At 32.1% G+C, this 15,391-nt stretch overlaps 2 protein-coding genes, 1 long non-coding RNA gene and 1 pseudogene across 6 annotated transcripts in view; 3 read left to right on the top strand and 1 right to left on the bottom strand.

Annotated features, from left to right (window-relative positions):
- The window catches only part of LOC117284600, a 192,835-nt gene extending 178,662 nt beyond the window's left edge, over positions 1-14,173 (top strand). The window contains exons 6-8 of one of the 3 annotated variants that reach the window (XR_004515691.1): positions 7,066-7,127; positions 11,297-11,446; positions 13,971-14,173. This is a non-coding gene — a long non-coding RNA (uncharacterized LOC117284600). Of the gene's footprint in view, positions 1-7,065; positions 7,128-11,296; positions 11,447-13,835; positions 13,923-13,970 lie in introns of those variants that run through there. The other 2 variants (XR_004515690.1, XR_004515692.1) reach the window with 2 other exon arrangements.
- Positions 1-15,391, bottom strand: part of Nbea (neurobeachin) — a 680,165-nt gene that overhangs the window by 583,010 nt on the left and 81,764 nt on the right. For both annotated transcript variants that reach the window (XM_010623923.1, XM_010623924.1), the window contains exon 9: positions 1,835-2,032. In XM_010623923.1, coding sequence (XP_010622225.1) covers positions 1,835-2,032 — 198 coding nt within the window. The remainder of the gene's footprint in view (positions 1-1,834; positions 2,033-15,391) is intronic.
- Positions 8,288-9,088, top strand: LOC117284599 (60S ribosomal protein L10-like). Its single transcript, XM_033759926.1, has one exon. The coding sequence runs from the start codon at positions 8,517-8,519 to the stop codon at positions 8,817-8,819; it is 303 nt and encodes a 100-aa protein (XP_033615817.1). The 5' UTR covers positions 8,288-8,516; the 3' UTR covers positions 8,820-9,088.
- On the top strand, positions 8,309-8,453 carry LOC117284664 (annotated as a pseudogene).

Raw genomic sequence — 15,391 nt, 5'->3', positions numbered from 1 at the left:
CTGGATATCAACCTGTCACAGATTAAAATTAGACCCTTATCTTTCGCCATGCACTAAATTAAAATCCAAATGGATTAAAGATCTAAATATTAAAACAGAAACATTAAACTTGCTGGAAAGTAAGTTAGGCAGAACTCTGGAAGACATTGGTATAGGAAAAGACTTTATGAACAAATCCTCAGTAGCACGGGAACTAGCAGAAAGAATCAACAACTGGGATCTCATCTTACTAAAAAGCTTCTGTACTTCAAAAGAAACCATTAGCAGAACTAAGAGACAATCTACAATGTGGGAAAAAATTTTTACCAGCTGTACCTCAGACAAAGGACTATTATCAAGGATATATAAAGAACTCAAAACAATCAGTCCCCCCAAATATAAAGACCCGATCCAAAAATGGGCATCCGAAATGAACAGACATTTCTCATACAAAGAAGTGAAAGCAGCAAGAAAATATATGAAAAAATGTTCCACATCACTGGTCATTCGAGAGATGCAGATGAAAACAACACTGAGATTCCACCTCACCCCACAAAGAATGGCTGCTATCAAGAAATCACACAATAACAAATGTTGGCGGGGTTGTGGGGAGAAAGGAACCCTCCTCCATTGTTGGTGGGAGTGCAGACTAGTGCAACCACTATGGAAATCAATATGGAGATACCTCAAAGAGCTTGGACTGGAGGTTCCATTTGACCCAGCCATCCCTCTGCTGGGTATCTTTCCAAGAGAACTTAAAGAATCATATCACAGAGAAGTATGTGCACCCATGTTTATAGTGGCACAGTTTGTAATAGCTAAATCTTGGAAACAGCCTATTTACCCATTCGTTGGAAACTGGATAAAGAAGTTGTGGTTTTTCTATAAAATGGAATATTCTCAGCCATAAAGAACAAGAAAATAGATTCATTCATAGGAAAATGGATACATATTGAAGATATACTCCTAAGTGAAATAAATAAGTCACACATGTGTAAATACCAAATAGTTTCCCTGGTGTGAATAATCTGCAACAATGCATAAGATTCTAATAAGATTACTGACATTTAGAAATGGGAAGAAAGGAGCTAAAGGTGTAGGGAAGGTGGGATGGGTAGGGCAAGAGTAAAAATGGAAAAGAAAATAATGTGAGAGAATGAAAAGATGAAAATAAAGTGTTTGTAGATGGGGAGGGGAGGAGGGGGTGAAGGGAGGGCAGAGGTAAGGGGAAAAAATGAGAATCAAGACTTGTCATGTAGAGGTACAAGATCCCAACAATGGATGTAACTGTAGTGTATCCCTAAAATGTACCAATAAACTCAATTAAAGCTGAAAAAAAATGAAATAGGGATTAATTTAACAAAGGAAGCAAAAGACCTTTACAATGAAAACTACAGTACTCTGTAAAAGGAGATTGAAGAGAATATCAGAAAACAAAAGATATTCCTTGTTTTTGGATAAGCAGCCAATACAGTGAAAATGCCATATTTAAAAACTTTTAAACAGATTTAATGAAATCCCAATCAAAATCACAGAACTAGAGAAAACAATCCTAAAATTCATTTGAAATCAAAAGAGACCAAGAATAGGAAAAGCAGTCCTGGGCAACATAATTGGAAAAAATTCAGGTAATTTTTATGTTAGATTAGTACATTCCAAAAGCAATTATATCTTCAAAAATCAATACATTTTAAAGGACATAGTAATATATTAATGCATTTTGTTCCCTCCCAAAAATGCAAGCAGCAAAACTTCAAAACAATTTGAAATAACAATGGTAGATTTATAAATGAGTACAGTTTAATACATAAACATAGTCAATGCTGACAGTAACATAAAACTACTATTCACCTACCTGGAGCATGAGAGCATGTGGGGAATGTACAAAAATGGATGCGTTTTCCTTTGGTGATGATTCCAGGCAGAGCTGAGCATCAGTGGCCTTAGCGTTGTATGTAAAGGCAATACTACTTGCAAGCTTCCCGTCATACAGCACTTGTTTATGATGTTCTGCCAAGTGAATATCACTCTCAGATTTAAACTTGAAAGTACTCTGAAAAAATAAAACTAACATAAGTACTCTTTTAAAAATTAACACAATAAACTCTACATTTTAAAGCATGGAAACAACTCCAATCACAATTTGCTGCTTCCCTTCCATGTATTTAGCACTAGACAGTGGTGCTATTTATTTTGTTATCCTCACTTCAGTCCTCAGTTAAATTTTATTAGATTAATAATTACACTCATATCCTCATATAGTCACTTTAACAATCTGGATTATTTGCAAAGTAATTTTATTATAAAATGTAAAACCAGGTTTAATTACAATAGGCTTTTACTTTACTATTTCACAGAATAAATTTATTTTTCTTCATATTTTCAAAAGTATTTATAAGTAAATAGTTCCTACCAAATGAATTACTTGTGAAAAAATTACTATCATTCGAGACTGAAAAAGTGAGCGTTTAGAAAATATCTGTATCTTTACTAAAAGTGTATGAACATGTTGAATACCAATACTAATCAACAATATCACAAAACCTATGTAAAACTTGAAGAGTTCATTAAAACACGATATTACTTTTTATAAAAGACAGGAATTAAAGATGTGCTAACTGTAATAAGATAACCATTGTTGGAAGTGATTGAAACTGCTTCTAAATAAGAATCTGATGACCAATATTAAAATTGTGTAATAATCACATGAAATCAGTATTACTATTATTTTCAACTATACAACTATGAAAACATAAAGCTACAGAAATTAAGATCTAGAAAGGAGGAAGAAAAGATGTTAAGTCCAAGTCTTCTGATATAGAGTCAATACTAAACAACTGATAGTAAATCATATGAATAGTAATCCTGACTAAACCTAATGATATTTCTTTTGCTTAGAAAATCATATTACTATGGCTCCAAGTTCCTTACTCTAATAATGTCAAACTAAATGTTCTAAAATCAACTTCTTATGACAAACAAACAGATATGCATATATAAATGAAGAGTACAAGGTGGGAACCCCCTCAAACTAGACTTCTATAATTTTATTATTTTTCAGCTTTAATTGAGTTTATTGGTACATTTTAGGAATACAGTACAGTTACATTCATTGTTGGGATCTTGAACCTCTACGTGACAGGTCTTGGTTCTCATTCCCCCCACCTTTTTTTAGACTTCTATAATTTTAAGAGAAAATAGGAAATCAGGATGTTTAATAAAATCACTTAATTTTTAAACTGAATTCAAACACTTTAATGAACAGTTGACCAAGTATGTTAGACCCAGGTCAGGTAGGTTTTTACTTCTGGAACAGTGTCTAGAAGCATATGCCAAGACAACAGCATCATGAACAATTAAAAATTTCCCTATATGTAGCTATTGATAGGACATCAGTAAACACAACTTCAGAAAATATACACTACTGACAAAAAGATCAAATAAATATTAACACAATTACATCAGGTGGCCTCAATACCCCATTGTCATAAAAAGATCAATTAGACAAAATATCAACAAAGATATATCAGAGTTCAAATAAATGGACATCATAGGAATATCTAGAGTATTTCATTACAACAACAGAATATATATTCTTATCAAGAGCACATAGAACATTCTCCAAAATAGACTAAAGCACATACCCCAAATTTCATAAAGCATACTGAGTAAATGCAAAAGAACTGAAATTACTTCATGCTTATTATCAGATCATACTTCACTGAAACTAGAAAAAAGAAACCAAAGAAATTATATAAATGCATGGAAATTAAGCAATACATTCTTGAATAAATAATGGATCAAAAAAGAAATAAAAGTAGATAGTTCCTAGAATCACACAATAATGCCAGTACAATATAACACAACTTACAGGATACAATAAAAGCAGTCCCGAGAGGGAGATTTGTACCTGTGATTGCCCACATCGTAGAAACAGAGCAAGCCCAAATTAGTAATCTAAGGATGTACCATTAGGTCCTAGAAAAATATGAACAATCCACAACCAAAGTTAGTACAAGCAAAAAAAGGATAAAGATCAGAGCAAAAATTAATGAAATTGACACTAAAAAGCAATACAAAAAAAATCAATGAATAAAAGTTGGTTCTCTAAAAGAACAAACAAAATAGACAAACTCTTGACCAATTTTATTTAAAAAAGGAAGCCAAAGATCCAAAAAAATACAATTAAAACTGAAAAAGGTGAAATCAAAAATGACCCTACCAAAATTCATGATATTATTATCCACTATTGTACTTCACAAAACTGTAACCCAATAAATTAAAAATTTCCGAGGGGGATTAATTTCTGCATACAATAATATGATTTATGAAAATGATTACACCTTCATACCAAAACTGAACCAAGAAGATACAAAATCATGAATAATCCAATAACAGGCAATGAAACTGAAGGAGTAATAAAAATCCTACCAACTACGAAAACCCCAGTTCTCACTGGATTCACTTTTAAATTTTATAAGAACGTGGGTAAGAATTAAGGACAATACTCTTCACACTTTTTAATGAAACTGAAAGTCACGGAGTACTCCAGAAGTCATCCCGGCAAGCTAGCATTACTGTGCTTCTAAAACCAGATAAGGTCCTAGCTAAAAGAGAACCACAGGCCAAACTCTCTAATGAAAATGGATTAAAAAATTCTCTACTAGATACTGGCAAACAGAATGCAACAAATCATCAAAAAGATCATACCTCATGACCAAATAGGATTCATCCCAGGGAGGCAGGGATATTGTAACATATGCGAATCAGTAAGTGTAATACATCAGAAAAACAGAGACAAAGACAAAAATAACATGATCTTCTCAAAAGATACAGAAAAACGTTTTACAAAATGCAATATCCATTTATGATAAAAAAAAAACCGAAAAAACCAGGCATACAAGGTCTTTATCTCAATCTGATAAAAGTCAATTATGACAAACCAAAGGGTAACATCATTGAAAAAAAAAAAAAAAAAAAAAAAAAAGTGGAAACCTTTCCCTCTAAAATCAGAAACAAGACAAAGATGCCTACTGTTATTATACCTGTTCAACACAATACTCAAAACATGAGCAAATCAGGCAAGGAAAAGAGAAGAAATAAAACGGGTATGTAAAGGAAAGGAAGAGTTTGATTTTTTTTTTTTTTTTTTTGCAGACTACACAATCATCTACCCAGAAGACCCAAAAGATTCTACCAAAAGACTGTAGAATAAACCAATTCAGCAATATAACAGGATACAAAATCAACACACAAAAATCAATAGCACATCTGTTCACCAATAATGAATTCAAAGAGAAAGAAATTAGGAAAACAATACCATTCACAATAGCATCGAAAATTTTAGTTACAAATTAACCTAACAAGGAAGTGAGACTTCTACAAGGAAAACTACAGTACTCTGAAAAAAGAGATTGAAGACAACATTAGAAAATAGAAAGATATCTACTTTTCCTGGATGGGTAGAACTAATATATTCAAAATGTCCACACTTCCAAATCTGATATACAGTTTTAACACAATCTCAATAAAAATACCAACAGCATTCTTTACAGAACTAGAGAAAACAATCACATGTAACTAGAAGAGAATGAGAATAACAAAACTAATCCTGAGGAACAAGAGCAAAGCAGGAGGCACCACAATCCGAGTTTGAAGTTATATTACAAAACTATATTGATAAAAACAGCATAGTTCTGGTACAAAAACAGACATTTGGATCAATAAAACAGAACAGATGATGCAGAATCAACCCAATCTTTGACAATGAGGGCAAAAACACACATTGCTTAAAAGATTCCTTAGGGGCACTATAGTAAATTTTTTGAAAAGGTGCCTTATGGGGATATATAACACCCATTTGTTTTATAGGAGTATTTCTATTGATGAATTATTAATTTTACTCTTATGAGTTTTACCACATTTATATGTATTTAATAGGAAAATAAAATATTAAATATTTAATAGGTAATGAGTGTGTAGAATAAACATCAACATTTTCAATGTCAACTGTTTATTTGCTTACAGGATCTAAAAAGTAACAGAAATAAATTCTTCTGCGAACTACAATGAAAATACACATAAAAGTCTACCACAGAAATAATCTTTGCTTCAATGATCACACCTAAGGCAGTCTGCCCACATGACAACAGCATGTTCCATACACAAGTCTTACTCATGTTAATAGCATGTGTGCTTCACTGTTTGGCAGTCCATACTGGGCATCTCTCTTGTCTTCCTCTTTAGCAAAAAGCTACCTATTATATTATGCAATGTGCACTTATCAGATTGTACTGTACATTTCTATATTGTGAACTTGAAACATTTTTTCAGGAATCTCCACTTTGTTCCTGTGTTGGTCTACTGTTTTGCTGTTGTTTTTAACAATGTAACATCAATGGACAACTTGTGAATCAATTGTCAAATGTGACATTTGTGATACTTTTTGAAATAGGTATAAGTCTGTACACAATGTCAGACAATTTATTACTGACAAAAAAAGACCTGGTGGCTGAATTCCAGGAAAAATTTCTAAATTCAAGGTGTAAAATGTCTTTATATTTACCAGGGGACACATTTTTATACCATATTTGGGAGGCTTATTTGGCTTATATTGCTAAAACCTTCAACAAACATGAAATGATGTTAGTTTTCAAGTGTCATGTATTCAGAAGGTATATAAATTGCTTGACAGTTCAAAACAACGCTTTCATAAAAGAAGGGAATAGCAGCTAAACTGTCAGTTCTTTTGATTTTTGGTGGGTGGGGCTTTTTGTTGTCAAAACTGTAGGCCATTGTGAAAGAAATCAAATCTCTTGAGTGTCATGATTGTTCTAAAAATCTCAACACCATATCTGTCACATCTCCATAAATCCTTTAGATTCTGATTAGCAGGATTAGAATTATAAAGTCCTGCTATGAAATCTTTTAGTTCAGATAAGTGATGATGATAAATATATTTTTGAGCATTACTCTTGATGCACATAGAATGTTTTATTTGTATTTCATTATTTCAAAACATCTTATAGCATATCATCCATTACAATTTCCAAAACTAAACTGCAGTGTTGGCATTCTGTCCCATAGGTTTCACTTCTGGCAAGAATCTAATAACATTTTCAACCGAGTTCTAATGTTGGATTTTTCAGGTATAAATGACCATTTTGTAGCATTATGAAGTCAAATATTTATTTACATTACTGTTTTCTTCCTCATCTGAATCAAAGTCTTTATTCTGTGCTTCTCTAGGTGTCATATTTTGTTAACTTCTTTGGCTTACATGATCCAAGTCATCATTGGAAGCTAAATAACCTGATGGCTCACTTTCAAACTCCTCTCAAGGTTGTAAAGTGGATTTTCATGCAACATTGTACAGAATTAGCCTAATTCTAAAAGAAAAATAAAAAGAAAGCATGTAAAAAAAAACTACAAATACACAAAAATGTAACAAAGCACATAATGTGGGTAAAAGTCACCCTTTTACACTGACATATGTGTGTACACCTTGATGCTCCTCATACCAAATAAGTGAACACAAAGATTGTTTCCTCCAGCACACTTACTGAGATGCACAGCCGATTACTGTCATGCTAAAGTACATATTTTCATTAGGAGAATAAGGGCAGTTGTTTCTTATCCACCATAATACCCATTGGGTATAAATGATATTGGGAAAAGCTGGCTATCCATGCAGAGCCTTTCTTATCATTAATCATATACTAAGCTAAAATCAAAATGGATCAAAGATTTACATGTTCAAGTAGAAACACTTAATCTCCTAGAAGATAAAACAGATAAATTATTGAAGGCAAGCATATGTAAGAATTTTCTGAACAGAATTTCAACTGTAAAAGAAATAAAACCAACAATCAACAAATGGGACCATATAAAATGAAAAAGCTTTATGCAGCAAAGGAAACAGCCTTCAGAGTGAAGAGACAACCTACAGATTGAGAAAACAAGTTTTATCAGCCATATCTCAAAAGACTAATAACTAGAATATGTAACAAACTACAAAAAACTAGAACCCCAAAATAAAAGACCCAATCCAAAAATGGTAAAATGAAATGAATAGACAGTTCTTGGTAGAAGTAATATAAATGACTAATAAACACACAAAAATTTTTTTCAGTATCTCTAGCCATTAAAGAAATGTAAATTAAAATAAGACTATGATTCCACCTCACTCCAGATAGAATACCTACCATCAAAAATGAAATAACAGGGGCCGGGGATTTAGCTTAGCAGTTCAGTGGCCTTCCTTGCAAGCGCAAGGACCCAAGTTCAATCCCTGGTACCAAAAAAAAAAAAAAAAAAAGTGAAATAACAGCTGCCGTCAATTAAGCCAACAGGAACAGGGTTCTTCTGCTGGTGGGTACCCAGTGTGCGTGTAGTGGCTGCAAACAGCAATCTCCTGGGTAGTGTATGTAACCTGCTGCTTATATGGGCTGCTCTAAGGGACCTTAGAGACACTGCTTCCAGGTGGATGTTCATTATCTGACCTCCTACTGTCCCCCCAACGCAAGCTCCAGACAGGCATGTTAGGTGCCTTTGGGAAGCTCCAGGGCACACTGGCCAGGGTTCACATTAGACAGGTCATCATGTCCATCTGCACCACGCTGCAGAACAAGGAACATGTGATTGAGGTCTTACACAGGGCCAAGTTCAAGTGCCCTGGCTGCCAAAAGATTCACATCTCCAAGCAGTGGGGCTTCACCAAGTTTAATGCAGATGAATCTGAAAATATGGTGGCGGAGAGGCGCCTTATCCCTGATGGCTGCAGGTTGAAATACATCCCAAACCCTGGTCCCCTGGACAAGCGGCAGGCCTTGCATTCTTGAAGGCTTCTACTGTGCTGCCCCTCCCTGTGACAAGTTCATCAGTAAACTTTATCTCCACCTTCCCCGCAAAAAAAAGAAATCAAATAACAAATGTTGACTAGGCTTCAGGAAAGAAGAAATCCTTCTACACTGATGATACAGAAATTAGTATGGAGATTTCTCAAATAAGTAAATCTAGAATTTCCATTTGATCCAGCTATTCCTCTACTAGGTATCTTCCCAAAAGCGTTAAAGACATTACATTACCATGATACATGCACACCCAATGTTTATAGCAGCACAATTTATAATAGCTAAATCTTGGAAACAACCTATATGTCCATCAGCAGATGAATGGATAAAGAAGATGTGGCATATTTACACACAATGGAATACTCTGGTGCCATAAAGAAGGGCAATTTGAGTAATCCATAGGAAAACAGATGCCCCTTGATACCATAAATTTAAGTGAAATAAATTAGTCAAACAAGAACAAGTATCTCAATGATTTTTTAATATAGCAATTCAAATGTATAAGAGCAAAAAAAACAGACAATAGGATTCTGGTTCATAGATTCTTCTCAAATGAGAAGTAGAACAAAAGATGGAGGGGAAAGTGGGAAAGGGCACTAAAAAATAATTGAAATGTGTTATGTATTTACACTAGCCTCCCACAAGAAATGTAATCATTATTTAAGGCAAAAATGTACTAATAAAAATAAAAATTGTGGGGAAAATTATAAAGAAGTAAAACTTAATTAAGCAGAGCCCTAATCACCTAAATTAGAATTACTTAAGGTAAATATGACAAAATATGCCAGAATATTGCAATATTCAATAAAAGAAGTTTATCTCATGGACCCATGAGCAGAAACATTTTATTTTGCAATACAAATCTTTATAAAACTTCATTAACATTATAAATATAGCCACTTTTGTACTAAATGTATTAAAAATTATAAAAATATAAATGACAATATCTATTACTCTCTCTCTAACACTATATCACAACTGTTACAACTGATAATAACATTGTAATATTCAATTCTATTTCCTGGTAGAAAACTAAGAGAACAGGGCTATCTGTACATTGTAAAACAATCTTCCTTTCAAATAATAATTCATTCTGATTCATTACAAAAAATAATTTATATCCTAATCTACATTTCTAAACTTATCTAAAAAAATACAAAATAAGATTAATTCTTTCTCTTGCTACAAATTTTCTATCATTTAACTTGAATGGAAATAACATTCATACATATTATTATAATATTCAAACCTTCAGTAACTTAGTTATACCTTTGTTATAAACATCATATTTCATTCTTATTTTCATAGGTCACTGCAAAATCATAACCCTGCTGTTTATTTTATCAACAAGACATGTCTACTTATGGATCATTCATTAAGCACACTTTGTACTCCCTTATTTCTATATTTTCATTCATGCTCTGGATCTCAAATACTATCATCAGCTCCTGCTCATCTTTTAAAAATCTATTCAACTTATAGAAGCCCTAAAATACCTCTTCTCTATAAAGATTTCCTAAATCCTCTGTACGTGGAAAGTTTTAACAGTATTTGAACAAAGTTTTAATAGTATTTGCATTATATTTCCCTTCTAGTGCACATATCAACTCTTAATTATAAATATTTAGGGATGTAATTACATTCTCATGAAGTGAATGAGCTTAATAATTTTTAATCCTCAAAGCTTAGAAGAGTTCCTTGAATATAATAAATATTCAACATGCTGTTTAATTTTATTAAACTGCATGTTCTGCAATCATTATTACTACCCTTCAGCAAACACAAATATAGAAGAGAAAAGGTTATATTCAAAAGTATGACAATAAATGACTAAAGATTAGCATAGAAAATTTTAACACATGAAATCACTGTTTCAATACAGTGGAAAAGGATTAAACCAAAACACCAATACTACATTTCATATTAGTAAAAATGCCAAGTTCTGATCCTATAATTTTGCAATATTTCAAATATTTAAGAAAAGAAGCACATCACTGACACAAAACAATATCCTTGCAAGAGCAACATCATTTAATGTAATGACACTATTACAAAGAAAAGACATATCAATTTAGATCACTTACTTGCCAATAAAGGCAAATTCATGAAACTCATTTTTCTAATATGAGCAAAAAATGTTAACACACATGTAGTTACATGGAAGAAAGGGTTATTTTGGAACTTACAAATTTAAATTGAAATAACAACCAATACTATGTAAAGATTTTAAAAACTTAATTTATAGAAATGAACTGATTAGAAAAAAGTGTTAATTATATATAGATACAAAAGAAAAGCCTTCAATTTCTCCTTCAGTGGTGTCATTCATTTGTACAATAATTACTGCATATCTGTGGATCCAGACATAATCCTACTCTTGATGGGAAAAAAACTACAAAGTTCTAAAAATTGTGCCATTTCTGGTTCACTCTTATACTACAGGTAATAACTTCTTTCTCTTAAAGATCATACTGCAAATATGCAGCTCAGCCCTTACCTGAGGATCTACAGGGCACACTCACAGAGGCCTCCTACTTCAACAGATTCCAGCTGTTTCAGAGGAATGAACTCTGATATCAACACCTCAACCCAGCAAGACCTCCCTGATATGCCAGGTGTGTGATTCCTTGTGCTTCAATAAAATTAATGGTCTTGGCCAAAAAGTAAGAATCAATATGGAATTTGTCTTAAATAGTTTCTGACTTCCAAGGGTCTCAAGCCTGCACTGCATGCTCTGTCAAAAAGTGATATTGTGTTCATTTTGCCGAATTTTTATAATGATTTACCAAACAAGAAAGTTTGTAATTGGATAGCAGGTTTTAAAGGATTTGCTTTTGAAAATTCTAATAGTTATCCCCTTAAGGGGAATAAAAAGAAAACAAATGAAAGGGTACCAATTATTTTTTTAAAAAAAGCACAGCATTTTAAGTTGCGTGAATTCATGAGAGGTAACTGAGATTCTTCCCCAATTCAGATTCTTACAGATCTTTATCCAATTCAGGAAACAAAAATCACTTATTGAAAATTTCCAAACCATCTTAAAAGTTTATTATTAAAGCTGTCTTCTCTATGAAGCATTTCCTAGTTCCGACAAAGACAACACATCTCCATGAAACATGGTGTTCCTATCGAACTTGGTGTTCAAGTATATCATAATTTGAAGTTCAATCAACTTTACATTCTTTAGGATTCTCCTGTCTTTCAGCTTTTCTTTTAAATAAGTTCTTTATATGTAATTTATATTCATGCATCTTTTACAATGCTTAAGATAATTCTGCGTCTATAGGAATGCCCTAAGAAATGTTCTCAGATTTATAAAATTGTATGAGGAAATTCACCCTAATTGAAATAGCTTTGGTTTTACTTCCAATCATTTTAAAACTTTTTTACTGAAGAAAAATTCAAAGTTTAGAATAAAATCGCCTAATCTTAACTCTTAAAATTAAATAAACTATTCTTCATTTGCAATGATTTTAGCCTCCGTGAGGACTCAATCCAGTCATAAAACTTGTTTTCTCCTATTTCTAATACTCATTGCTTTTCCATTTTTGTTTACTGAAATGTTTTTCCTTTGCTTTGTTCAGGCAGGCTGGGGCCCTTCTCTTTTATTATAATCATAAAAGAATTGGTTACCATGAGAAACACAAAAACCATTAAGTATGAATATGAAAATTGCCCCACACTGGACTTGCAAGTAATAACATCTTTTTTGTGCTGAAAGTTTTGTACTAGTAATTACTAACATATATATATTTTATAACTTTCAGTGAGAATTAAGTATTCTGCTTCCTATACACAGATAATATTTGTATAAATCACTAGAGATATCATCTTTTTTGACTGTAGGCTACTGTCCTTTTAAACAATTAGTCTGAAATATTTCATTGATTCTTTTTATGGGAGAAGGATGCAAAAGATAATGTTATTACTATGATGGTTAAAAGTCATCATACCTGTTTTCTAAAAGCAGCAGCTAAAATAAAATACTGCCAAATGTGTTAAAAAAACACTGTAATTAGTTTCTCTATGTATTCATTTTACCACTGCTAAAATGTTTGTACATTATTACACTGATTAAAACAAAATTTTGTTTTCATTCTTCTTCCCACTGCTTATCCTGAAATTAACTTGTTTTAGTAAGGTCTCTTGAATCTCTAAGAGATCTTTTTATGGAAGTGTACTGTAAGATGTCTAATAAAACACATTCTTATTGTGATGGAATTGTATTAACTTTTAAGTCTACAATTCAAGAACACAAAACCTTCCTTTGATCTGTAGGAATAATTAACATTTACATATTTTTAAAATATTTATAATATTGTAATTAAAATACCATAAACATATAATGCACTGAACAAATGTAAGAATTTTCATATGGATTTCCCACTTGTGGGTTATTTTTAAGCTTTTAAAATTATATATAAAGAAGTGATAAGCATATTTACACAAAATCTCCATACTCAGTGGACCATTTCTTCTAGAAAACATTTTTTAAAAACTGTGGCTGTAAATGGCAGAAATGTGACAGGAATGAAAATGAGGAATGACTGCAAGGAGAAAAGAAGGCTCTTTCTAAAGTCATAGGAATAGTCTAAAATGGGATTGTAGTGATAATCTGCCCAATTCATGTGTTTACCAAAATATTTTCACATTTAAGAAAAGATACATATGGAATTTATGATATGGAAATTATACCTAAGCATAGCTGTTCTAATTACTTTAAAAGAGAGAAAGAGGAGGTTGATCTATTTTGCTAATTACATTCAAAGGAGTAGAGTATGGTGCAGCCTAACACCTTAATATAGAACATTATAAGTAACAAGTACATAATATTCAGGAACATATGAAATAAGGAGCAAAAAAGATATGTATAAGTTCACCAAATTTAAAAAGATTAAAATATAAATGAAATGTAAATATTAGTGTTAGTCAAACTATAAGAATATAAAATGTGAACTCTGATACATAGAATTTTTATTTCATATTTAAAAATTTTCTACACAGAACACATTACTCTGAGGCTTTACTGATAGTTGTTCAAATGAAGGAGAAAAGAATTCTTCAAAAACAACACAAAAATAATCCAACAAGCAGCAAATTATAAAAGAATAATGAAGAAAATGATTCTTTCTTTACAAGGGAACACCAATATGATCAACAGCAATCTTCTCATCTAAAAAACACAGAGAACAAATCACAACCAAACAATATTCAAAGTAATCAAAGAAAAAGTCCAATCAAGAATTTCTATTCTGAAATGGTCGTTCAGATGTGAATGGTGGCAACAGCGTGTTCAAGGCCAGCCTGAACTACATTGTGAGACCTGGTGTCAAAAAAACCAAACAAGAAGAGAAAGAGAGGGGGAAGGGGAGGGAGGGAGGGCAGGGTTTTTTTAATGAAAAGATGAAAATAAAGTGTTTGTAGATGGGGAGGAGAGGAGGGGGTGAAGGGAGGGCAGGGACAAGGGGAAAAATGAGAATCAAGACTTGTCATGTAGAGGTACAAGATCCCAACAATGAATGTAACTGTACTGTATCCCTAAAATGTACCAATAAACTCAATTAAAGCTGAAAAAAAAAGAGAGAAGAAGGAGGAGGAAGAGAAAGAGGAAAAAGGGAAAAAGAAAGGAAAGTAGGAGGGAGGACAGGAGGAAGAGGGGAGGAGAGAGAAAGGGAGAGAGGGAGAGTGAGGCAGGGAGGGAGGAGGGAAAGGGAAAGAAAATCTATCTTTCAAATCTGAGAACAAAATAAAATACATTCTCAAGTAAAATCTGAAATATTCTTCTACTTAATTCTTAAATAACTGGTTACTAGCTCATCTTAAAAGACATAACAAAAGATTCCTTCACACTGAAATTGAGTGATCCTAGACAATAATTTGATTCCACATGGACAACAGCACTCAAAAGAAAATTACACAATCATAACATGGTATAAAACATATTTCTTCTCCTTTACTTGTAACTGATTTCAAGACAACGATTAAGAATATTACATATATAATATGCTTAGATTTATAAAATAAAGAAATGTAATATTTTTACTTATGACAACACAAAAGAGTTGAGTGGGAATAAAGCTGTACTAAACTAAGGAACCAACTCCAGGTCACAAAGGAGGAGAGTCATAAATGATAACAATATAACAAAACTTAAAATACCAAGATCCTGAATATAACAAAAGCTGTAAAACATATACTTGATGTCCTTTTTACTCTTCCTTTATTTAAAAGATCAATATTATATAAAATAACAAATATGATAATGTAATATTGAATTTATAACACTTATGGATATAATATATAATAACAACATCAAAAATTTCAAACACAACAAAACAGTATGTTTCTATATTTCACTGGAATTAAATTATAAATGCAAAGCTGAATCTAATAAGTGAAGATGTATTTGGTAAGCCATAGGGCAATCAATAAGGAAAATAAATAAACATTTAAAAAATGAAAATACTTTACTTGATACTATTAACTTACTGAAAAACAAAGCAGTAAAGAAGTAATGAACAGACCTGAGTTTGATCCCCAGTACCAAAAAAAAAAAAAAA

The sequence above is a fragment of the Fukomys damarensis genome, unplaced genomic scaffold (genome assembly GCF_012274545.1).
Source record: "Fukomys damarensis isolate Sample0158 unplaced genomic scaffold, DMR_v1.0_HiC HiC_scaffold_38, whole genome shotgun sequence".
Lineage (NCBI taxonomy): Eukaryota > Metazoa > Chordata > Mammalia > Rodentia > Bathyergidae > Fukomys > Fukomys damarensis.
Note: the sequence above shows the minus strand (reverse complement) of the source record. Positions and strands in the feature narration are given on the sequence as shown.